Source organism: Neofelis nebulosa, chromosome 11 (assembly GCF_028018385.1).
Source record: "Neofelis nebulosa isolate mNeoNeb1 chromosome 11, mNeoNeb1.pri, whole genome shotgun sequence".
Taxonomy (NCBI): domain Eukaryota; kingdom Metazoa; phylum Chordata; class Mammalia; order Carnivora; family Felidae; genus Neofelis; species Neofelis nebulosa.
This window is the reverse complement of record NC_080792.1, coordinates 13,112,926-13,139,185: the sequence shown is the minus strand read 5'-3', so window position 1 is coordinate 13,139,185 and position 26,260 is coordinate 13,112,926. Positions and strand designations below refer to the sequence as shown.

The following is a 26,260-nucleotide window of genomic DNA, read 5'->3' as shown; positions in this document are numbered from 1 at the left end:
CTGGCTTTCGTCCCTGATCTCCCAGTCAACATCCCATCCTGATCACCACACGCTAGGAACCGTTAGCTTCCTTCTCTTCCGTGGAGAGTCTAAGCCCCAATCTTCCACTACGCACTCATCATGAAACACCCCAAACTATTGCTTCCCCTAGAAAATGGCTTTGGGTGAATATAGAAGTGGTGGATTCCGGTAGACACAGCCCCACAAAGTAGGCAGTATCATCAGTATCACCGGGAAGGCAAGGAGCGTTGAGTATCCTCTTATGGAAAATAGGGCGAGGATCTTTCCCACACCGTCCTCCTTCACACAGTCTTCTCTCCTTTATTCCTCCTGTTCACCTTCTTTCATCACACAATCTCTCCCTTTTACCATTAAAATATTTTTTTAATGTTTATTTATTTATTTTGAGAGAGAGAGAGAGAGGCACAGCAGGAGAGGAACAGAGGGAGAGAGAGAGACAGAGGGAGAGAGAGAACCCCAAGAAGGCTCAACACTATCAGCGCAGAGCCTGACGAAGGGCTTGATCCCATGAACTATGAGATCATGACCTGAGCAGAAATCAAGAGTCAGACGCTGAACCATCCAGGTGCCCCTTACCATTAAAATCTTAAAGACAATGAGATGACAAAAGCAATGGCATTCACAGTCCAGAGAATGGGGTTGCAGTGATAGCTTTGCTCTTAGCTGGCTGTGCATATGGGGCAGCACATTGAACCTCTCTGGGCCTTAGTTGCCTAGCAGATAAAACAAGGCAATTGGATTAGAGGGGACTGGGAGGTTCTTTGGGACTGTGTGTATCTATGATGTGATATTTTGATGAATGACACTGTCTTTTTATTATTTTCATAGTTCTCCAGCTTCTTCTCTAAGCCCTTGACAGGTTGAAATTTACATATTTAACATATATAATGCATGTGTTACATTTTTATATATTTATATACATGTAAGCTGATACAGCTATAACTCTTGAAAACTGCAGAAGAATAATTTATTCTGAAAATAGCATAGTAGGATTCCGACCTACACATTTATACTCTTCCCTGAAAAAAATCATTGTCTAACCCCTGTATGGATCAATTATTTCCTGTAAAATATCATCCTAAAATTCTGCCTCCTTCAGAAGGTACTTTCTACTCTTGGGTCAAATTTCATTAATGGATTACCACTTCTACAAGTTTTTTTGTTAAAAAAATGGCAGGAATTGTTCTTTAATGTTCTGGGCTATACCTCGTATATTAATGATGATATTAACAAGAGAATTAATGAAGCTGAAGATAACTAGATATTAACTTTGCACGAGAAATTAGCTCTTTCATTAGATAAAATTATTGTTTTCAGGAATTCGTTACAAAGAATTAAACTCTAGAATAACTGTAAACCATAGGTAGAAAGACAAAGATCTCAGGCCCAAAGATATTACTCTCTCCTCCCTTCATGGTCAGTACGTTTTGGAAGAGTCAAGCATTTTTCATATGAACGTAATTCATGAGATTTGAAGAGATAAAGCTTGATATAGAGGCAGTAAACAGAGCATCATTTGAATGAACACAGCTGTAAAGAGACCAAGGAGGTTATTTCCAAGATGGCAATGGATCTATCAAGAAAAAAATAGACATTGGCAAATTTCAAATTACTGCAACCCCAAGGTTGTGGTTTTTTTCTTTAGGTAAGTAATATTAGCCTAGGATTATCATCATCTTCAGCAGTAAGCAGAAGCTACAACTGAGGCAGGAGTCAGAGTCTGGAATTAGATGTAAGCCTACGGTTAGGAGGGATTTCAATGGGATCACCGTTAATCCAATTCATGATGAAACCAAAACTTTGCCTACACATGCCTCTCCCTTGATTCAGCTGTTTGACCAGCGAGAACTCCTGGCCTTTCTAAAGTTCTGAGGGCTAGGTGATATTAGTGTAAGATGAAGTTCTATACAGTCATTGGCACTACTGGGAATTTCTAGGTCTAGGAATTTGATTTATGTTTCATCACTTAACCAGTTTGAGAAATTATTTGGCTATAAAATGACAACAGATTGAAGTAGATATTTCTTTGATAGAACCCAAGTCTTAAAAGACTTACAGTGTCAGTGTAATTCGAGGTGAAATTTAGAGGTTGAATGTAATTAAAAAAAAAAATGAGAAAACCTGAGCTCTTTTGTTCAAAAAGACCAGTTTCAGAGACTCTCAAGTGAGTGGGAGTAAAGGCAAAGAGCCTGGAGTTCCTTACTTCTCTAAGAGCATTTCCCACTAAATTGTGTGTGGTTTCAAGTTTAAATGAAGAAAGTATGGTGGCTGGAGGCCAAACAACGAACATTGTAAAGAAGTAATAAACAGGTATTTGTCAGCATCCATTTTGTGTGAAGTCCGGAGCAAGGTGTCATTGGACATACAGAAAATTTCACTCTCAAGGAACTTCCTCTGGAGTTGGAAAGCTCTGAACATACGAAGACAGAGCTAGTGGTGTGAGAAATGTCAAGCAAGGGGCAAAAAATGAGGTTGTGGGACATACCCTTAAAGCTTCTGAAGAAAAAGAGAAACTTCGAACAGAATTGGATTTTAATAGAGTCAAGGAGGGTCAAGGCATTCCAGGAACTGGGAATGTCACACGTAACGGCGTGAATGAGTAAATAGGGTTAAAACATGTACAAATATGGGCGATAGGTAAGTGATAAAAAGCATAAAGTGTCTTGGAACGATGTATAGTGATTTCTCATCTACTGCGGAAAGTCAGCAGTCACGTGGTGCATTGAAAAGAAGGACAAGGCTAACAGCGCCGGAGACCTGGTTCCACTACCTCTTTCATTGTGGTTTTCTCAACACGGAGCCGCCAACTGACAGCATCCTATTGTTCTCTGTTATGCCTTCATGCTAAAATTTGAGCAATTCTCTTAAACTCTCTGGACTTCAGTTTTCTTTGTTTTTTTTTTTTAAGTTTATTTATTTATTTATTTGTTTATTTATTTATTTAGAGCATGAGTGGGGAAAGGGTAGAGAGAGAGGGAGAGAGAGAGAATCCCAAGGCTCCCTGCTGTCAGTGTAGAGCCCAACGCGGGGCTTGAACTCACGAACCACAAGATCGTGACCTGACCTTAACCCACTGAGCCACCCAGGTGCCCCTGGACTTCAGTTTTCTAGTATGTAAACGGATAGTGTTGGTGTGGAATTTTCCTACAGTTCATTCAGCTGTCATGAATAGGTACACATATAAGGATGAATGGAAACATATGTGTACATAATGGATAGAAATATATGCATTCTATATACTATATAAAATCGAATTCGATAATATTTATTTTTTGTCATTGCAGGAAGGGGTGATTAAAGGGAGATATTTGTGTCTGCCAACAAATCCTTTTTTCAGAAGTAAAATAAGTGGAGAGGATTAACAAGTTTTCCATCCCTACTTTATTTTTCTTAGGTTTTCCCAATGGACTCTCTAGTGAAATCAATCAACCGATTTGCCCTGGATTTTAGCAAAAAGATAGCTGAATCTGCTGAGGGCAAAAATATTTTCTTTTCTCCTTGGGGCATCTCAACCTCCTTGGCCATGGTGTATTTTGGCACCCAGGGTGCCACTGCAGCCCAGATAGCCCAGGTGAGTAGGGGAGACCATCCTCTGTGGCCCTCAAACCAAATGGTTTCTTTGACTTTTATCATCATTTGCCTCCTGAAATCCAAATAGCTTCCATTGTACGGCCATATCCTTCAAAACAAAAGAGAAAACTTAAACATTTCCTTAGGCCATAAAAAGAAGTCTTGGAAAGAGAATCACTTAGAAAACTGCTGCTTGAGAAACCATGTTAAGAGCCTGTGTTTTTTAGCAAGATCAGACAGAAACAATAACATTATCAAGTTTGGTTCAACATCAAAAACAATTTAATTTTGATTATTAATAGATTTCAAGAAGTTATGGCTCATACTTCATTTTATTTTATTTTAAAATTTTAGTTCCAGCGAAGTTAACATATGGTATTATATTAGTTTCAGAGTCAACAATTCTACACATCACTCAGTGCTCATCAAAATGAGCTCTTAATCTCTTTTATTTATCTGTATGGATGGGAATGACTGACTTGTATTTACTGATAAGTATTTCATAGGATTACATCTTTGCAAAGTGTGTTCACATATTGCCTTTTTGTTCAAATGACAGGTGCTTCAATTCAGAGACCAGGACAACAAATCTTGTCCTGAAAGTGAAAAGAAAAGAAAGATGGTATGTCTTATTTTTAATATCTATTTTATGATCAAGGAGAAAACACTTGAAGCACGTGTCTTTTTGTGGCAAATTTCGGCACCCTTTGATAGGTAACTTTTCTTAGGAAAGTAGCATAGGGGCGCCTGCATGGCTCAGTTAGTTAAGCATCTGACTCTTGGTTTTGGCTCAGATCATGATCTCACTCACCGTTCATGGGTTTGAGCCCCACATCAGGCTTCGCGCTGACAGTGCAAAGCCTGCTTTGGATTCTCTGTCTCCCTCTCTTTCTGCCCCTCCCCCACTCATGTTTCTCTCACTCTCTCTCTCTTTCTCAAAAACAAATAAATATTAAAAATTTTTAGATATCAGAAAATTATAGAAAAATTTCCAAAATACAAAAATGTGTACACTTTTTGGAAGGGTCATATTCTTTCCCTTTTTCTCTCTCCACCTTTTTCTTCCCTTTCAAAACTGCCCCATATTCAAACTTGTTCTTGCCTTTCCAAACTAAATGCAAAGAAAACAAAGCCCCAAAAACTTTTAAATTCTTGCACTGATAACGCTAAAGAAGACATTTTTTGTCCATCATGCAATCAGTTTCAACTTTTGTATGCAGTGCACCAAATCATTTCAGTTCAATACAGGTTGTTCATATATAGACAGTTTTTGTTGGACATTTTTATTTGACTAATCCCTTTTCTTTTAAAGGAATTCGGTTTGGGCAAGGATGAAGAAATACACTCTCACTTCCAGGCACTCATCTCAGAAATCAACAATCCCAGCAATGCTTACACTCTTAAAACAGCCAATGCGATATATGGAGAGCAAACTTACCCATTTCACACCGTAAGTGCAAACATGTTTTAAGCTGGTGGGAAAGAAAGAGCCATGTGAGACCAATCAGTAAACTCTTTGTACGTTTCTCTAGAGATCCCAGGGACAAAGTTAACAAATGTGGTCAGTATTTCTGGTAAACAACCATTTGGAGCACCCGTAAGTGTCTAACAGAAACCAATAATCAGTCTCAAACCAGATCTAGCGATCAGATCTTTACGTCTAGAATAAAGGGGTACACTCGAGGAACAGCCTGTGAACATGAAACGTGGTTTGTCTAATCTCTGGGTTAGCATTTGTTTCACAGGAAGTGGAACAAAAAAGTGGAGTAACTCAGGAGGTTTAATCTGCAGACACCAAAGGAGGTACTTGTCCTGGACGTATGACTGCAGACTGCGGCCTCAAGAGCAAAGCTGACTTCGGGATCAGACAAGTCATTTCACAACATGACTTTTGAGACTTTAGGAAACACTCTTAATATAGAATAATACCAACTTCTCTCCTTCTCTGATGGTCTAGACCCCTCAACGCAGACCATGATTTCTTCCTTGCTTCAGATTCAAAGGCTCCTCAGAGCCCATCTCATAAGAGAGCGGGTGCCCAGTGGGCAAACAGAAAGGAGATCAGATAGGGTAGAGGGATAACAATGTAAGAGATGAAGTACCTTGTGGTACCCAGTAGTGCTATCCCTGACCATAGTCAGTGAATTCTGGGAAGTTCAGGACTTGGGCTTTGTTATTCTTATGAAAGGCATGAAAGCATCCAAACAAGGTCTTAAAGACATTTGCTACTGGTAGTCGTGTGCATTCGGGTTTGATCCAGAAGCAGGAGGTATTTGAGTCCGGTGGGCACTGAGAGATGAGAAGGACACAGAGATACAAAATGATACATCTTTTAAAGTGTCCACCAGCCCTGGATGTGCTCAGACAGGTTGATCAGAAGCCATGAGGCAAGACAAAGAATGGTGCCTTGTGACTCTTCAATTTTTTTTTTTTTAACCAGATTATAAATTCTACAGAATTTAGATTTCTGGAAGCTGAGTTAACTCATTTTTTTTTTTTTTTACTGCACACGATTCCTACATAAAGTAATAAAAATAAGAAGTATGACAGCTGTCCTGAGGAGTAAATTGTGTTCCCGAGGCAGGTGCTCCCACAAGCAGCAACCCTACAGCCCACTTATATGACTGCCATCAAGGTGGACATCAAAGGCCGAAAGGCCAGCTTTCTTCCCTCAGAAAGCCCGCTGAACCTCCGGCCATGCCTACTGATCAATTTGCACGGCAATGTAGAGTTTTCCTCAGGGGCCCATCACGGGCTCATGGGCACTCAGAGTCCCAGGGGCCAGCTGCCAGACCCTTCAGGCTTCACTTAGGCTCCACCTCTGCTACAGAAAGCCAAGTGCAACCGCGAAAAACTCTTGCTCACTGGGGTCAGTCCTGGGATTCCTAGAATCCTGTCTCTTTTCATTCCAGCCCCATTTCATAGGCATGAATAAATACAGGGCATGGATACATGGGCAGGTCTCCCTCCCCATCTGGGCTTCTGCTTGGCGAGTCAGTGCCCATCCAGTTTTAGAGAGGAGGTATTTACTTTTTGACCAAAATGGGAGTATGGAAAGACAGAAAGGGGCAACGAGTTGGGGGTTTGCACCTGCCCATCAGTAGACTTGATTTCTCAGTTTCGGATAAACTCTACAGATGGAGATATTACCTATATCTTCCAGAAATATTTAGAAGACATGGAAACATACTTTGGTGCGGAGCCACAGTCTGTTGACTTTGTGGGAGCTTCTGGACAAATCCGAAAGGAGATCAACTCTTGGGTTGAAAGCCAGACTGAGGGTAAGCTTTCACCGGGGTGCTTGACAGAGCACTTTCTCCAAGCATTGTTGTATTTTTTTTGAGTTTGCATTGAGTGTAAGTATGTGTATTTCGTAAGTAGAACTGTGGTCACGTTCTAGGTATTCAGAACATGTCTTTCTATTCATGCCCATGATTTTGAGATCCACAGCTTTCTCAATTAGTCTTTTCCAAAACTTAAAAGTCAAGATACCCCTTTTACTAAGTGGACAAGGAATTCTTATATCCCAGTAAATCTAAAGAGAAGTCCAGGGGTAAAAAGTAGAAAAATGCAAAAAGGAAATTTAGGACACTGCTACATTTGTGATTTCTAAAGAAAAATAGCTAGTAGTTAATAACAAAATTGTGTCCTTAAAAATGTCATGTGATTTTAAGTAATTTTCAAAATAAGGCCATGTGTTAGAGTGAGGGCTAAGCTGCTGTGACAAAGAGACCTGAAATACAGTAGCTTAATGATAGGATAGAAGCTCATTTTTCTTTCACATAATAGTCAAAAGGGAGATAAGCAGTCTGTTCCATGAGGCCATCCGGAGACCCAGACTAGTGGGTCAGCTCTGCCATGCTGAAAACATGGCTTTCATATTTACGTCTAAGATGATTCTTATGTTTGTCATTTTATAGTCAGTAGGAAATGGAGAGAAGAAAGCCTCTTTGCTCTTAAGGACATGACCTGAGAGTTTCACACAACAGTTTCACTCATATCCCAAAGTCAGTCACACGGCGTACTTTATGCTTCGGTAACCACCCTGTGCTGATTTGCCTGAGATTTTCCTGGATTTAGCACCTAAAGGTCTCTCAGTCCCAGGCGAACTGGGATAGTTGGCCCCCTAGACTTGCTGTAATAAAGATCTATAAGATGTCATTTTAAAAAACGTCAGCAGAGAGCCTGATGTGGTGCTCGAACTCACAAACTGCGTAATCATGATGTGAGCCAGTAGGACGCTTAACCAACTGAGCCACCCAGGTGCCCCTATAAGATGTCGTTTTTATAAACTTTACAAAAAAATTTTTTTAATGTTTATTTATATTTGAGAGAGAGAGAGAGACAGCATGAGTGGGGGAGGGGCAGAGACAGAGGGAGACACAGAATCTGAAGCAGGCTCCAGGCTCTGAGCCATCAGCACAGAGCCTGACGTGGGGCTCGAACTCACAAACCGTGAGATCATGACCTGAGCCGAAGCCAGACGCTTAACCGACTGAACCACCCAGGTGCCCCTAAGATGTCGTTTTTAGATGTGTAGCCGCATGCTCACCTAAAATTTGAGTGTTCTATTTCTTTTTTAATTTTAATTTTAAATACTTTGAGTTTTTATTTAAATCCCAGTTACCTAACATATAGTGTAATATTAGTTTCAGGTGTAAAATTTAGTGATTGGTCACTTCCATACAACACACGGTGCTCACCACAACAAGTGCTCTCCTTAATCCCCATCACCCATTTAACTCACCCCGCATCCAACTCCCCTCTGTCACCATCGGTTTGTTCTCTATAGTTAAGAGTTTCTTTCTTGGTTTTCCTCTCTCATCTTTTCCCCTATTATCATTTGTTTCTTAAATTCCACATCTGAGTGAAATCATATGGTATTTGTCTTTCTCTGATCCTTAGTTCACTTAGCATACTCTCTAGCTCTATCCAACTCGTTGCAGATAGCAAGATTTCATTCTTTTTAATGGCTGAGTAATATTCCGTTGTGTATATATACCGTCACTTCCTTATCCATTCATCAGTTGATGGACATGTGGGCTCTTTCCATAATTTGGCTATTGTTGAGAATGCTGCTATAAACATTGGGGTGTATGTATCCCTTCAAATTATATTTTCCTATTCAAAAATTTACTAGGGTAAGTACCCAGTAATGCAACTGCTGGACTGTAGGGTAGTTCTGTTTTTTAACTTTTTGAGGAATCTTCATACTGTTGTCCAGAGTGGCTGCACCAGTTTGCATTCCCACCAGCAGTGCAAGAGGTTCCCCTTTCTCCACCTCCTCCCCCAAATCTGTTGTTTCCTGTGTCGTTAATTTTTTAGTCATTCTGACTGGTGTGAAGTGAGACAGGAAACTATTAAAATCCTACAAGCAGTAACCTGTTTGACATTGGATGTGGCAACTTCTTACTAGGTATGTCTCCTGAGGCAAGGGAAACAAATGCAAAAATAAACCATTGGGACTTCATCGAAACAAAATACTTCTGCACAGAGAAGGAAACAATCAACAAAACTAAAAGGCAGCCTATGGAATGGGAGAAGATATTTGCAAATGACCTATCTGAGAAAGGGTTAGTATCCAAAATATATAAAGAACTTATCAAACTTAGCACCCAAACAATGAATAATCCAGTTAAATACGGGCAGAAGACGAGAGCAGACATTCTTCCAAAGAAGACCTCCAGATGGCTAACAGACACATGAAAAGATGCTCAACATCACTCATCATCAAGGAAATACAAATGAAAACTACAATGAGATATCACCTCACACCTGTCAGCATGGCTAAAATTAACAACACAAGCATTCTATTTCTAAAAGGAAATAGTAGAAAGACTCTCGTAGACAACCTAGCAGTCTTTTACTGTAATCCTTATCTTAGAAATTAGGAAGCTGAGGCTTTAGAGAAATTAATTTGTCCAAGATCACAGAGTTTAAATCTTCAGAGATAAGAGCAAGATAAGATTCCAATCTAAGTCAGTTTCGCTCCAAAGTCTGAACTCATTTCAACAGACCAAGCTGCCTTTTAAATCGATATAACTGTTGACGGTCCATTATATCTCACAAAGAAATGCAAAAGATGTAATTATTAATGAATACTAATAATTAAGCCTTAGCATGGCATCCAAGTATGTGGAATGTTTAGGCGTACCCCTGGAACTTCGGTGCTCGTTATATATACCTGCCAGACATGCCTGCTGAGGACCCCACATATTTCAAAGTCAAGAGACCTGAAGTCACACCTCAGAATGGTTTTGCCACACCTCATCTTCCTCGTGTGTTCGTTCTCCATCTCAGTGATGGCATGCACACTCTTGCTCACACCAGAAATCTGACAGATGCTCTCAGCTCTCCCCTTTCCTTTGCCTTCTCCTACATGTTTCTCAGTTCACCTTTCCTTCCAATTTCTTCCTCCCCTGCTTTTGGCTTTGGTTATCATTTATCTGTGCTAATACAATAATCTGCCTTTATTCTTGCTTCCCTCAAATCTCATCTCCTGTCAGCCACCCAGATGATGTACCTATAATGTGAATTAAACCAGGGAGATAATGTGACTCTTGAACCCAATACTGTCATGGTGCCCCATGACCCACAGGATGAGTTCAAGCTCCCTAAACTGACATAAAAGGCCCAGCAGGCCCCTAGAGCTCTGCTTGTCTCCCCACTTCAACCTTTGTCATTCTCTGACTCAGAATTTGTACTTTAGGAGTTCCAAGTGCCACAGAGTCTCCAGAACTCCCTGTGCCACCTCATGACCCCGTGCATTTGCGTAAGCTCTTCCCTCTATCTGAAACATCCTGCCCTGCCCTGCCACTCCCAGCCCCTCTGTTGGCATGGGATAACCCCTCAGGCTTCCCTCAGGTGTAATGTCCTCCAAGAAGCTGCTGGCTCCCAGGCCTGGCTAAGCGTCTTCCTCTTTGTTCGCATCGTACTCAGTGCGAAAGTTTACCTTGACGGGCGCCATATTGTTATTGAAGTTAACTGCTGAGGCCTCCCCTACTAGACTGAAGGGCCCAAGTGCAATGATGCTGCCTGATTCGAGGTGAATCACTAACACACGGCAGGCCCACCCATAGCAGTTGTTTGGAACGTTACTGTTTGTTGAACTAAACTGAGGAAGTTGGCAGCCCTGAATTCTCAGTTCCTTTTTCATTGTATTAGTGACTCAAAAGCCACGGTGAGGCAAGAGTGACCATTTTACTTAACTTACATCTGGTTTGGATTCATTCAAAAGTAAGCCTAGTAAAGACTAGGTCAGCTAGTCTTTACTGAATACGTGCACTGTTTCAGTTAGCAGGAGGACCACATGGGATTATACAGGCAAAAGCATTCAATATGACAGAAGTGGGCCTAAGGCCTAAGGATAGTCTGGGGCTGAACTAAATCTGAGGTCTCAAATTCCTAACCCAGTGCCTATTATGTGGTCTGGTAGGGAGAGGGGAAGCGGACTCTTCTAAAGAGGAAGAAAGCTGTAATCTTTCTATATTTTCTCTTTACATATTGAACACAAACATCTGCTATTTGAGGGCTATTCAACATCAGATAAGGTAAGGAATTAACCAGCTAGGCAGGAACTTTGTTGAGGCAGAGTTCTGCACATCCGTAAAGAAAAGTTGCTAGAAACTCTGGCATGACTGCGTTCCCTCTGAGCCACCTGAAGGAAGCTTCTTTCCTTCTGCTTTCAAATAGGTCATCTTTCAAGTAGTCATATGGACTACTGGGCCATACACAGCACACACATATCACTGGGACATACGCTGGACACACACATATCACTCAATGATAGTGTTGTTAAATGTTGCAATTGTTTTCTGATTTGTCTTCCCTATAGTCTATAAACTCCTTAAAAGTGGGGGTTGGTAATCCATGTTTGTCTCCGTGTTTGTAATCTCAAAATCTATCATCTGCTTGGCACATGGGGCACTCTAGTGTCACATTAATAACTCGGTGCCCAGCAGGACTTAACCCTGAAAATCTTCGAAGATTGTCCTTCCCAATACCTAAAACTACCAAGGACGCGTGCAATGAGCCAGCCGGTAGGTGGACGTTAGTTCTCGAGAGTGTAGGAAAATCCTGGTCAAATTTGGCTCTGTGTGTTACTTTAAAGTTGCATTTAACTACATTTTTTACATCCTTTGTAAAATAACTATATTGTACATGTTCTAACATGTGGTTAGAGGTTTCAAGAGGCTAGTTTCCTTGAAAGCGTATGAACCCAGGGAACAATGCAATAAAGCTTACATCATCTGGATCTTGGTCAACTTGAGAAAAGTCTGTGCAAACCCAATCCTCTATACGTTCCCTATTTGCACCCGCGGCTCTATCACATGATAGAGTCATTGGTTAAAAATGACCCAGAACTTTTCAAATGTAAAGCTTCTGTGCAAAAATGAAGATTTAAAAAAAAGAATGTAGATGGTCTCCCCATGCTGAACCATCAAAGACATTTTAAATTAAGTTTAATATCCTGTGTTTCATAAGATAGGAAAACAGATGCTAACGTGTTTAAGTTTTGACATTATTTAAAATCGAATTCAAATTTAATTGTTAAAATCGAAATGTCTGTTTCATAGATGAGGGAGATGTTGTTTTGTCTTGTTTTGAAAAGACACGTCCAAGTCGTACCTCAGATCTACTGGCATCTCTAGAAGTTTTTTAAAAAGCCACACAGGTGCTTCTGATGTGCCCCCTGTGAGGACTACAGCAGGCGGTGCATGTGGCATAGTGCAGGCTCGCAGAGCCCGTTGGCTGTCTGTACCCATCTCTTCCCAATCCCTCTTCCAGTGACTTCACGTTGGTAGCTTGAAATCAGTATGGTGAGAATATTGACACTACAGACACGGGCTACAAATCGGGTGTCTCCTTCTCTCCCACCCCTACCTGGAGTCAGTTGACCAGCAAGCCACTCGAAATGGAAGACCAGAGCTCTGGATTTCGTTTCCCCGTTGCTTTGTTAAATTTCACTCACCTACTATCATTTTCCAGACCTACTTTTCATTTGTAAAAGTAAAGGGAAACTGAGAAGTTTAGTAGACCTAATTTTAGTTGTTCTTTCATAAACGTTTTTAGAAGTTTATTTATTTATTTATTTTGAGGGACGGGAGCAGGGAGAGAGAGGGAGAGGGAGAGAATCCCAAGCAGGCTCTGCATTGTACAGCACAGAGCCCAACGCAGGGCTTGAACTCGAGAACTGTTAGATCATGACCTGAGCTCAGATCAAGAGTCAGACGCCTAACTGACTGAGTCACCCAGGCGCCCCTAATTTTAGTTATTCTTTGCTTTTAAAAGTTTTATTACAAGTGTTACATATAATCCTTATTTTTTAAAAATGCAATTCAGCAATCCCTCTACGTCCTAACCCTACTGTGATGGGAGCGTCCTTACTCACTGCACTAACCTGCAAGCTAACATATTTGCTACCCATTGCTGGCACACAGGGAGGTATAAAAGGCCAATAGACCAAAAGTCTTCAAACCGGTGGCTCTCAGTCCTCACTATAGGTGAAACTAAATTTACTGAAACTACATCTAATAATTCCTAAGCCCAACTCCAGGTGAATTAATTCAGGTCTCTGGAAGTGAGGCTCAAGCATCAGTATTTCTAAATCCTCAGGTGATTCTAATTCACAGTCAAGGCTAAGAAAAATTGCTGTGAATGAAATAATTCCCTCAATCTTATTGACATTCCCCTTTTCCCAACAAGCTCCATTGCTCGTGGCCTTTGAGATTCCAACTCCCTGGATAGCACTTGGACTTCCTCAGTAGTCCTCGTGTGTATGTGTGTGTGTGTGTGTGTGTGTGTGTGTATGCACATACACACTGTGGCTTCACCTATCAGTCTAATCCATCTGTATTTTCTCTTCAAAACTTCCGGTCCTTCAATAGCATCTTTTCTTGGCTTACAATCCCATTTCAGAATTATTCTTTGAACAAATCTTTGCTCTAGTAAAACAATATTTTCATTACGTAATCAATCTAAGGCTTAAAAAAGGGAACTGTATACAAATCTTGTACCCTAGTTATCAAATTTGTTTTCCGTAGGAGAATGGATTAGCCATTCTGAACCTATTTTACGTATATTCTAGGATTGAGCAAATAAGTAAATATATTGGGAATAATAAGGCCCAGGTTTCTAGTTGACAGAGAAAGGAACTACAAATAAGGAAAAGCAAAGGTGAGCATAAACCCCACAGTGTTGGATTGAAACAGGTGATATCAATATGATTTCCTCATCTTTAACAGATCAGAAGAAAGAGAATTATATAGATATGAAAATAGTTACAGATGTGTGTATAATATATGAATTTCCTAGCTTTCCCTGCTGAGCAATGATACCCCAGTAGTAATCAGCATAGCTAACATTCACATCTTGATTTCTAAAAGCCATCCTTTCAAAAAAGTAACCAGGGTTCCTAGAAAGCCCCAGACAAACCATAGGATATACTGTGGTACCAGAATGTAGGGAAGTGCTCAAAATATTTGGGAACATGTCAAATGGACATAGGAGCCAAGCTGAGGAAGTTCCCAATAGCCAAATCTGGGAGAGTTTGAGAAACAAAATAAATAGTGATAGTAATAAATTATAAGACACAGAGTAAAACAAATATGCATGCGTCTATAGGGATATAAATTATTGAATACCTAAGTAAAAGAAGGAGATGGGAAAGTTCTTCCTCGTAGTAGAATTCCAATTAATAAATGTAGAAGGAATAGTGGAAATTGAAAATCACCATTTGGCAAAAACTGCAGTAATAATTGTTTCAGTCAAGATCATCAATAAATGCTAAAATCAGTGACCAAAAGTTTGGTGAATACAGGAAATTTGTATGGTCTCAAAGTATGTCCCCACATGATACTTATTAATTACAAAGGGAAGACATCATAATCTTACACTGAGAAACCTGTAGAAATCAAATCATCAAGGTTAATATCACTACTAATGGGACATATGAACATCATATATTTCCTGGTATGGTTCATTGAGAAAGACACAACATCACTTCCGTGGTTGTGATGGTTTCCCAAGGCTGCCATAACAAATTACCACACACCGGTTCGTTTCAAACAATAGAAGCGTGTTCTCCCGTAACTCTGGAGGCTGCAAGTCCGAAATCAAGGTGTTAGCAGGGTCATGCTTCCTCTAAATGAGTAGGGAAGGCATTGTTCCATGTCTCTCTCCTAGCTTCTGGTGGTTGCTGGCAATCCTTGAAAGTTCCTTGGTTTATGGACACTTCACTCCAATCTCTGCCTCTGTTGGCACATAATTTTTTCTTTATGTCTGTCCCGTGTCTGTGTTTTCACAAAGCCTTGTCCTTTCTTTGTGTCTATGTCCAAATTTTCCTCCTCTTGTGAGGATGTCCGTCATTGGATTGGAGCTATCCTAATCCAGTATGACCTCATTTTAACTTGATTTGATCTGTCAAGACCCTGTTTCCAAATAAGATTGCATTTACAGGCATTGGCTGTTAGGAACTAACATATCTTTCTCGGTGGAAACAATTGACGAAACATCAGACAAATCTGAACTAGAATTGAGGGACATGCTACCAAACTTTTTTCAAAAATGTTAAAGTCATGAAAGACAAAGAATGAATGAGAACTGTCCCAGATTCAAAGGGATTAAGATGAAATGACACTTAAACACAACTTGAGATCTTGGATTGATTTTTGGTCCAGAAGAAGGACTTTCTTCGAAAAATAGATGAAATTTAAATAGGCTCTGTTAGTAATATTAGATCAGTGCTAACATCCCAGTTTCGATCATTGGTGGATATGAGATATTATCACTTAACAGTATCCCATAATTATTATTTTTATAAGTGTGGCATATTGCCAGGATGCAATGATACTATTTATAATCTGTCCTCTTGCTCTTTTAGGAAAAATTGTGAATCTCCTACCTGATGATGCTGTGAATTCTGCAACCAGAATGGTTCTGGTGAACGCCCTTTACTTTAAAGGAATCTGGGAACATCAATTCTTAGTCCAAAATACTACAGAAAAGCCTTTCAGAATAAACAAGGTAGAAATCTCTTAATAATCAGCATGAGCTTTTACACGACATTGTGAAGGAGATTCTAGTGTAAATTCACTCTTCTTTCTGAATATGTGTTCCTACAACTCTGCTTCTTACCAGGACAGGGATGGCTGAACTAAAAGCTCCCAAATCCATCACACTTGGGATTTCCCCTTTCATTGTTTTTTTTTTTTCTCTTAAAATAGACTATTCACAGATTTATCACTCAGTCCTTGCTACGGCTATGATAGAGTACATAAGGTAGTTATTATATTTATTTCCCAGGTGGCTAAGTGGCTGGAGTCACATGACTGGAGTCATGTCTAAGTCAGAAACCTACCAGAACTGTAACCCCAACTCTTCACTATAAGTTCTGTCCTTGTTCTACCAGAGAAATACTCTCTTCTACCAAACTCTTACACTTCCAAAAGTAAAATAAATACAAATTTAAAATCTCATCTCTTTCATTGAGTTTTCCCCTAGCGTTAGGATGCATCATGCTTATTTTTGTGATAGGAACCGATGGCAACAAAAAGGGAGACTAATATAAGGTGACAGATAGATCTCATAGAATCCAAGGGCTGGGATGTGGCTGGGCCTTGGAACTTGAGTGGAAACAAGACTCAGTCTCTACCTTTTCAACTCTGTTTCTCCCATCATTCTTACACCATGCTAAAGTCTAACTTTCTCTTCTTCCCCATCCACAATGGCACAATCTGTCTACTCACAACACTGTCTCTGTTTTAGAGACCGTTCTGATAGATCTCATTTTAAATTCCCAGGAAAGGAATTGATTATCCAACATTTGTTTGCAGCTGTTTGGTCCTGGAGTGGCTCATCTCACATAAACAGTGTTGCCAGGGACTTACTGCAGCAATCACGTGGATGTGTACAATAGATGGTTCTTACATAATCAGTGGGATAAAGATGGGGAAGGGACTGAACATGTAATCAAATAGACTAGCCAGAAATGAGCTGGATAGTTACCTGGCTTAGTATATCCACAAGGAATTTTCAGTTGCAAGTGATAAAAATAGCACTCCAAACTAGCTCCGGTGAAATGGGAATTGTATTAGCATTAGTTCGTGTAACTGAGAGGAATTGAGAGGTCCAGGGAATCTAATACTGAAGATACAATTTATCCACACGACCTGGGAATATGGTTGCCCCTTTGTCAGTCTTCTAGCTTCGAAACCCTGGTAGATAAAGTCTGCTGCTAGCTCTAACAGAAGGCTCCCAGGGAAGACTCTATTTTGTGCCATTCATGTGCTCATCCCCGAAACAATCACCGTATCATGAAGTATCCTGAACGAACAGCTATGGTCATATGGCCACTACATTAGCAGAAGGGTGGGGCTTTGTGATTGCCATTTAGCTCCATATAGAATGGATAAATGACATATTTCCCAATATCTGAATTGCAGGGTTTTTTTTTTTTTACCATTGTCTTTACTAAAAATGGACACTTTAAAGAGCATTTTTAGGTTTATAGCAAAATTGAGAGCAAAGTAGTGTTCCCTTACACCCCCCCCCACTCACATAATTTCTCTTATTTTTAACATTTTGCCTTAGTGTGGTGCATTTGTCACAATTAATGAGCCAATATCGATACCTTTTCATTAACTGAAGTCCATAGTTTACATTTAGGGTTCATTTGGTCTTGTACAGTTCCATGGGTTTTGACTAATGCTTTTTGTCATGGATCTGTCATTATAGTATCATACGGAATAGTTTAACTGCCCTAAAAATGCCCTGTACTCCACCTACTCATCCCTCCTCCTAAATACCTGGCAACCACTGATCTTCTTACTGTCTCTACAGGTTTACTTTTTCTGGAGTGTCATATCGTTGGAATTGTATAGTATGTAGCCTTTTCAGTCTGGCTTCTTCCACTAAGCGATATGTATTTAAGTTTTCTCCCTGTCTTTCCACGGCTTGATAGATCATTTCACTTTATTGTTGAATGGTATTCCACTGACTGGAGGTATTGCAGTTTGCTTAGCCATTTGCCCTCTGAGGGACATCTTGGTTGCTTTAAGTTTTTGGCAATTATAAATAAAGCTGCTATAAATATTTGTGCACAAGACTTTGTGGATATAAGTTTTTCACTCATATTAGCACACCTGGATCATACGGTAATACTACATTTAGCTTTGTAAGAACCTACCAAAAGAACTGTCTTCTGAAGGGGTTTGCTCTTTGCATTCCCACTGATAGAGAAAGACATTTCATGTTGCTCCACATTCTTGCCAGCAGTTGATATTGTCAGTGTTTTGGACTTTTAGCCATCCTAAAAGGTCTGTAGTGGTGTCTCATTCTAATTTGCAATTACCTAATGACATATGGTTGAGCATCTTTTCAAATACTATGTGTCTTCCTTTGGTGAGGTATCTGTTCATGTCTTTTGCCTATATTGTAAAATTGGGTTGTTTTATCATCGACTTTATAAAAGTTCTTTGTATGTTTTGATACCAGCTCTTTATCAGATATGTGTTTTGCAAATATTTCCTCCTAGTCTATTATCTTTTTATTCTCTTAGTAAATTGCAGTGTTGATGACACTAAACTACTTTCTCAAATGGCTTGCATGTGAAATACACCTTATTCAGTTTCTGAATCGTTGACATTTACATAGTTTACATAAGATTATATAGTTTTTTAGGTGTTCAGTAGGATCCATCTTGCTATGATTTACAGAAGTTGCCACAATAGTGTTATAAAAGAAACTTCCACATCACTTATGGATAATGGTTTCCACTGGGACACATATTTCCAGAAAGCAAGGTCTGAATAACTTTATTCAGCATTTTGCAGAGAATCACGTTTTACCAGTATCTCAGACTACTGGGCACTAATTATGATAAAAATAATTTAAAGATTTGGTGGAACACCAATCTTTGCTACTTACTTCCCATAGAGTATAAGCAAACCAGTGCAAATGATGTCCATGAAAACAAAACTCCAAGCTTTTCACATTGAAGAGCCACAAGCCACGGGCCTCCAACTCTACTATAACAGCCGTGACCTTAGCCTGCTCATCCTGCTGCCAGAAGATATCGAAGGACTGGATCAGGTACAGTCTGTCTGATGTGAAGGTGGTTTCAGTGTTCACTGCTCTGGGGGTAAATATAAGACATAATCTCCTTGTTCTTTGATTCCTGTAGAGGAAGGCAACCAACACATCGGAGCCCTAGGGACTTCACCTTCATAGTGTCATTTAAGCTTTCTAAAAGTCTGTCAGTTTGGTATTACTATCCTCAGAAAGGCTAGGAATCTACAGGCTCTAGCATTGGGTAGCTAAACAGCCACACGAGCGACAGAGTGCCTGTCACAAAGCTGTGTACATTGATCCATCTTTCAATCAGTCTGGGTCTTTCTTCTCCCTCTGGTAAACCCCACCTAATTGGAGGCTAACCCTTGCATCAATCTAGCTTTGGATATACATTTTTAAACAAGACACTGACTGCCAAGACTTAAAAAATTTTTTTTAATCATGTAAATAGTCTTCAGGAGAAATAGTCTGTATCAGACCACCTTCAAGCATGATTTAAGTTGTTTATCAGCCAAATTTCTATTATGGTGGACAGAACTTTGGTCAGACCATGTTTCTGAGCCATTTGTAAATTTAAATTGAACGTCAGTCTCTCATGCAATGAGTGGCCTGGCTTTCTTTGCACAGTGCGTAACTTCTCATGTGTGCCACATCCTTTATACTTAAACGTTTCCACAGTCCTGCGAGAAGGTAGAAAAGATTTCCAAATTGTATCATAAGATTTGTGAAGCCAGAGAGGAAGGTAAAAATAAGACCAAGTGTGGACACTAAGCCATTAGGGTCACACGCTTGTAAGATAAGCCTTTCCTCCTAAGAGTGCAGGTTCCTGAGCTGAATATGCTGTCAGATTAACAATGTACACCATCTACAAGTATGTAATTGACAGCAATGCTTGGGTGTAGAAAACTCTCAGAGCAGCAAAAGCAAGGGTTTTGAAACAAACATGCTATTTTTTAAAAATGTGGTGCAGTCGGTTAAACATCCAACTCCTGATCTCGGCTCAGGTCACGTTCTCACAGTTTGTGAACTCAAGCCCTGAACTGGGCTCTGTGCTGGCAGGGTAAAGCCTGCTTGGGATTCTCTCTGTCCCTCTCTCTGCTCCTCCTCTGCTTGTGTTCTGTCTCTCTAAATAAATAAATAAATACACTTAACATTTTTTTAAAAAGCACATTTTTTAGATATATCCTTATGCATATGGAGGTATATGTATTTATCATTTAAAATTTTTTTAATATAAAGAGGAGATAAACACTCTCAAAACTACGCTAAAAAAGGCATTACTCTTAATGGAGTAATTTGGAGATTTTGGAGATTTGGAGAGTTTCCTTTCTTTACTTTTCCTTCGCTTCTTTTTTGCATAGCTTATAGTGACTAATTTCATATTGTTGTGACATTTTATCTCATCTCAGATTTTGTTTTCAAAGAACTGTCTCCCATGTTAATGTAACAAATATGGTTTGTTTTTTTTTTTTTGTACCCTGGCACACAATTTCTTCCAAAGGTTGTACTGAACCTGATGTGGGGCTCAAGCTCACGAACTGTGAGATCATGACCTGAGCCTAAATCAGGAGACGGATGCTTAACCTACTAAGCCACCCAGGTGATGCAAAAGTACTGCCATTTTGAATCAAAGTCTAGTTCCCCTGTATCCTGAGAACTATTAAGTTGCAAAACAAAGATTCTGTAGGTCAACAGTGTGAAGCATTTCATTACAGAAATAATTTTCAAAAGTGTGTGCTCTGCTACCCAGGGTAACCGGAGTGATGGTAATTCACCTATGTTCTATCCCGAGGCCTCGCCCAACCAATATTCCTCCCTCTACTTTGACTCTCTCCTTCTTGTTCCACACCCGCAGCTGGAAAAGGCCATCACCTATGAGAAGCTGAGTGGGTGGACCAGCACAGACATGATGGAGCTGTGTGAAGTGCAGCTGTATCTCCCCAAGTTCATGCTCCAAGAGACCTATGACCTCAAGTCGACCCTGAGCAGTATGGGCATGAGCGACGCCTTTAACCAGGGCAAAGCTGATTTCTCAGGAATGTCTATGGACAGAAATTTATTTCTGTCCAATGTTTTCCACAAGTCTTTTGTAGAAATAAATGAACAAGGTACAGAGGCTTCAGCCGGCACTGGGAGTGAGGTGAGTTTTCGAAGCAGACTCCCCTCCATTGAATTTAATGCGAATCACCCATTCCTCTTCTTCATCAGGCACAACAGAACCAATAGCATTCTCTTTTACGGCAGATTCTGCTCCCCCTAAACCATGTATCTCTCTCACCGAATGAGACCATTTTACAGTGTGGAAAGTGCACCAAAAGAGGAAAAAACACAATTATAATAAAAATCAGCTTATAGCTCGTATCTTTTTCACAGTCAAATGTTAGCCGATAAGCCTTGAAACAATGCATTCTAGTGATTTTTTCATACCTATACAGCCATTTTTACCACTTAACATTTTGTCTTGATGTGACTTTTATTTACATTTCAGAAGTGCTATGTTATTCAATTGAGCGTCTTACCATTTCGGAACTCCTTGGTCACTGTATTATCAGTGTCACTTATGGTTCACATGCCTCATTGAGTGAAGAAAAATCTTCACAAAGGTGATATATGGATAAGCCAGAATTTTCTCAGGAGTGTAATTTTGATAGTTCAGAAACTACCGCTGTAAAATGAAGCTCCCACCCTTTCCGCAGAGTGTTTAAGAAAAAAATACTTATGTTGACATTAATGGAAAAGCCAGTGAAATCCAAATGAAATATGGAGATTAGTTATTAACAATTAATTGCCGTCTTAGTTTGAACAAATGTATAATGATAATGTTAGGTGTTAGTACCGGGGAAAATGTGTTAGTAGTATACAGAATTCCCTGTATTATCTTTGCAACTTTCTGTGAATGGAAAAGTGTTCAAAAATAAACATTTCATGAAGAATAATTATCATGTGTAAAAGTGTCGTCATGCTAACATCCCTGCTTTTAACATTTTTATGAAGCAGAACAAATTTCTAATTGATATAATATGTATTGTAAGTTATAAGAAGATGTTCTTAGTCACACTAAATCTTCATAAAATTGGCCGTGTTTTTCCAATGTCGTCAAAAGCCGTTCACACAACTGTTTGTGGACAGTCTATTAGCTGTTATTTTCATTTTAGAGAGTGATTATATACTCCAGGTTTCTTTCTTATATTCACCTAATAAAATGAAAGACTAGAGCTGTCATGAACAGCTCTGTACATTAGTATAAGAAAATGTGTTTTCTGATATAAAATCCTGGTTCAGTATTATAGGATTAAAAAAAAAAAAGCCATAGCTCCAAAGACAGGAATTTGTAATATATATGACATTTTATCCTATGTCTATGAAACATTTTGCCTCTATCCATCGTGTGAGATGGATAAGTAGCAGCAAAACAAAGCCTTTGTGTCTGTGTTCTAGGAAATCAAAAGTCCTTAAACATCATAAAGGGAGACCATCATAACACTCTCAGAGACTGACAATCAGAGACTATTGAACACAATGTTTTTCAAACAAACAACAAGGAAAAAAGGATCATACTAGAAACTTCAGATGAGTGACCACGAGATTAGTAGCATAAGTTTTGCAATCACTGTACTATTTTGTGTATATTTTAAAATTTACTTAATTTTTTAAATGTTTATTTTTGAGAGAGAGATAGAGCAGGTGAGAGTTGGGGGGGGGGTGTAGAGAGAGGGGTGGTCAGAGAATCCGAAGCAGGCTCTGTGTTAACAGCAGTGAGCCCGACGCAGGGCTCGAACTCACAAACCATGAGATCATGACCTGAGCCAGAGTCGGTCGCGTAACCGACTGAGCCACGCAGGCGCCCCGATTTTGTGTGTTTTTTAAACATGTTTGAATCTTGGAAAAGTCTAGTTCGCTAGATTTGTAAGTCCTGATTGATTAGATTTACGGAAGTTCAAATGTTTGTAAAAGTGTGTTTGTGGGGTGCCTGGGTGGCTCAGTAGGTTAAGTGTCCAACTCTTGATATTGGCTCAGGTCCTGATCTCGAAGTCATAAGATTGACTCCTCATGGGGCTCCATGCTGAGTATGGAGGCTGCTTGGGATTCTCTCTTTCCCTCTCTCTGTGCCCCTCCCTGCTCTCTGTCTCTTTCTCAAAATAAATAAATATTTTTAAAAAGTGTGTTTGTGAAACTTTGTAAGTTTATTTTTAAAGGTGTTTTAAAAAAATCTGACAGATTATGTAATCAATCCTTAAACATTAAGAAAAAATGATTTATTTCCTGTGTAGGTAGTATGCCTTAATGTTTGAGAAAAAATTTTTTTTTACTTGATCGACAAAAAATATGTCGCCCGTTAACTTAGGTATAAAGGTAGGGAAAGTTGTTCCCTGCTTCTGAAATTACACCTTGCCAATGAAAATCCCACAAACTTTAAGGAACGACTTCCTCACCAGCAGGGTAGCAGACCAGGAGAGGAAAACTGGAGTTCATGAGTTTCCCAAATGGGAGTGAGCATGTGAGAAAACATCCACAAGGTTTGCCTGATCTGTAGAACATTTAGGAGGGGCACATTTGCCGTAGAAAACTAGAAAACTAGAAAACCTAGAAAACTAAAGAAATGGGGAAGAAGGCAATATGAAAATAAGGAAAAATGGTGTTATATGAAAAAGGAATGCATTCATAGGACACTGTTTAACTTAGCAATGAATACTATTTAGTTGTGATAAAATAAACAGGGAAAGTGAGATAGTGTGAGTGGTGTAAGAGGACTGAATCCTCACCCCCTAAATTAGGAAGGCAGCAGATATCCAAAGTTGTTAGGTAACAATGGTCATATATCCATATTATTTGGAATTATGGAGGCAGATACCAGGAGAAAGAACAAACAACTTGAGAGTGACTGCTTCTGGGGAGTTGGGAGGGGTGGCTAGGAACTTATTGTCTTTACAAATATCTCCTCCAGCACTGTGCTTTTTCAGCTAAGTGTATGCACATTAATCTGTAAAAAAAATTAAGAAACCCTAAGATAAACATAAATAACATAAAATTTCCCCATTGCCCAGAAACAGGTGATGTACAGAATTTCTTTCTTTCTAGTCTGTCTATAGAATTATGCTCACATGTAACCGTATTCCTAATTTACACTTAATATCACTCCCGTGGCAATACTGTTTTTTTCTACAAGATACGTTAGTATCCTACCATGGATGTGATAGAATCTAATCTGTTCTCTGTTGAGCATTTGGAGGTTTTTTTCTGTGCGTGAAAAGTCAAAGATGAAGTGGTCATCATTCTGCACAATATTCTACTCCATATCTGTGAGTTTTACTTTCAGTGAAATTCCTTGAAATGCCAGTTTTGATTCAGAAGGTATAAATGTTTTCATGGCAAATTCTTCTTTCTTATTTCACCCATCCTTCTTTTCTTTTCTTTCTTTTTTAAAAATTCAATTCTAAATTCTAAATCAGTAACTGGTATCCAATTTACAGCATTGCTGATGGAGACTAAGAAGTCATGCACATATGGGATGCCTGGGTGGCTCAGTTGGTTACCCATCTGACTCTTGATTTTGGCTCAGGTCATGATCTCACGGTTCGTGAGATCAAGCCCTGCTTCGGGCTCTGTGCTGACCATGGGGAGCCTGCTTGGGATTCTCTCTCTCCGTCTCTCTTGGCCTCTCCCTCACACGTGCTCCTTCTCTCTCTCTCTCTCCCTCTCATAATAAATAAACTTTTTTTTTAAATAAAAAGTCACGCCCATCTTACCTTACCAGCATTGGAAATGCATGGTTATTATACTTGCAAATTTTTATGTTTTAAAAAGGCAACCTTCATCTGCTCTCCCCTACTTCTTTCTTTTTGGAAGGCCATCATGTAGCAGTTGATTGAAACAGTGAACTCCAGAGTCACACAGACCTGGAAACTAGGTGGAAACCTTTGTTGCTTGGAGCCGTGTGACTTCAGGGACCAGCAACTTAAAGAGTTAAGGCTCGATGCTTTGCTCAGACGTTCATGGCACTGACCTTCCAGAGTTGTCCAGATTAAATGAAGTCTTGCGAGAAAAGCTCTAGTATAGGGTCTAGCACATAGTATGTACTCAAAAATTATTTATTATTTTCTTCGACGTTAGCCCTTTTTTGTATGATTAGCCATTGCTTTCTTTTTATTTCCTTTTTAATTTAATTTGAGTGTAGTTGGCAAACTATGTTACATTAGTTCCAGGTGTAAAAGAGCCACTGTTTTTCTTTGCCACAAATTTGCTGATGTCCTTGGCACATGATTTCTACTAGGGTCTGTTGTCTTTTTTTTTTTTAAATCAGCTTTTCTCTTGAGCTATTTAAGTGACATTTAAAGAGTTTTTAGAATATTTTCTTATTCTCTTATTCACCTTTTAGTTTTATGGCATCTTTTTGACGTGGAAATCAAATACTTTTTGTCACACGTATTGACCTTTTGTGATGACTCATTGTGAATGTGTTACAATCCTCACTGACAATGTAGCAGGATTCTCGCACAGAGGGTCGTGACCCCGAGGCTTTTCTTTGCAGGAAGCAACTTTATTCCTGCGGGCACCCAGGCTCAGTTGGTTTCATACCCAAAGAACTGAGTCCCCCACGGGAGTCCCCCACGGGAGTCCCCCACGGGAGGGGGGGGGGCGGTCTGATTAAGTGGTCTCATGTTACAAGGTCGTGAGGGGTGTTTTCAAGCGGCCTTGAGATTTCTTTCCTTAGGGAGGGGACCCTACAACAGTAAAATCTCAATTTTGTAAATATTTATAAAAGATATCAGAGCAGACAGGTACTGCTCCCCACGGAGCTCACCTACTTACCTACCTGGATTTTTCTCTGCATTTACAGACTTTCTGACCAATTGGGCCTTTCGATTCACCTCTTCTCATTTAAAATTAAGGGTTCTCCACAACACAGGGCATTGGTGTGAGGTTAATTAATTATTTGCATTTTTTAAAAAAAAGTCTAGTGTTCCAAATGTGCTGACTTTTTCTGTGATAAGTGGCTGTTACTAGTAAAACATCTAGGAAGTATTTTTTTTAAAAAACACTGCTGATTGACAGCTGCCTTTAGGTAAAGGCATGTTTTATCTATGAATGTGAAATCAACTGCTTTTGAGTGATCATTTTGAGAACATCTATTGGGATGTTTTTCCATTGATATCTGATTTTATTATATTTATTTATATTATTTATAATAAATTATTATTATTATTAATATATAATTATTATATATATTATTATATATATTATATATTATTAATATATAAATGTATTATTTATAATAAATAATAAATATTATTTATTTTAAAATAATGTTGAAACTGTCAAATATGGGCACTTAAAAAAAACTTGCAAATATAATTTGTAAACTTCGTAAAAATCTTCCCAAAAGAAAAGATTTGATGGGCTTCTACCTGTTCACATATTGAAAGTATAATGTTGCAAAATTTTGGTTTGCAAAAGCAAACGATTTTCAAGAGGATAAACAGATTTTTAACATTTAGACTTCAACCAGGAATCTGCACAGTTAGTATGTGAATGAAAACCAAGTGTCAAGGTTTAGTCAATACAAACAATGATGGCTTTATCTATTTTAATCAACCCATTT

The 26,260-nt window shown here is 39.3% G+C and overlaps 1 protein-coding gene across 1 annotated transcript; it reads left to right on the top strand.

The window, feature by feature from the left end:
• Window positions 1-3,396: 3,396 nt before the first annotated feature.
• Window positions 3,397-21,596, top strand: SERPINB10 (serpin family B member 10). Its single transcript, XM_058691863.1, has 7 exons — window positions 3,397-3,592; window positions 4,151-4,213; window positions 4,904-5,041; window positions 6,755-6,872; window positions 15,473-15,615; window positions 18,526-18,681; window positions 20,516-21,596. Exons 1-7 carry the CDS (start codon window positions 3,425-3,427, stop codon window positions 20,918-20,920), a joined length of 1,191 nt encoding a protein of 396 aa, XP_058547846.1. The 5' UTR covers window positions 3,397-3,424; the 3' UTR covers window positions 20,921-21,596.
• The last annotated feature ends 4,664 nt before the right edge of the window (window positions 21,597-26,260 follow it).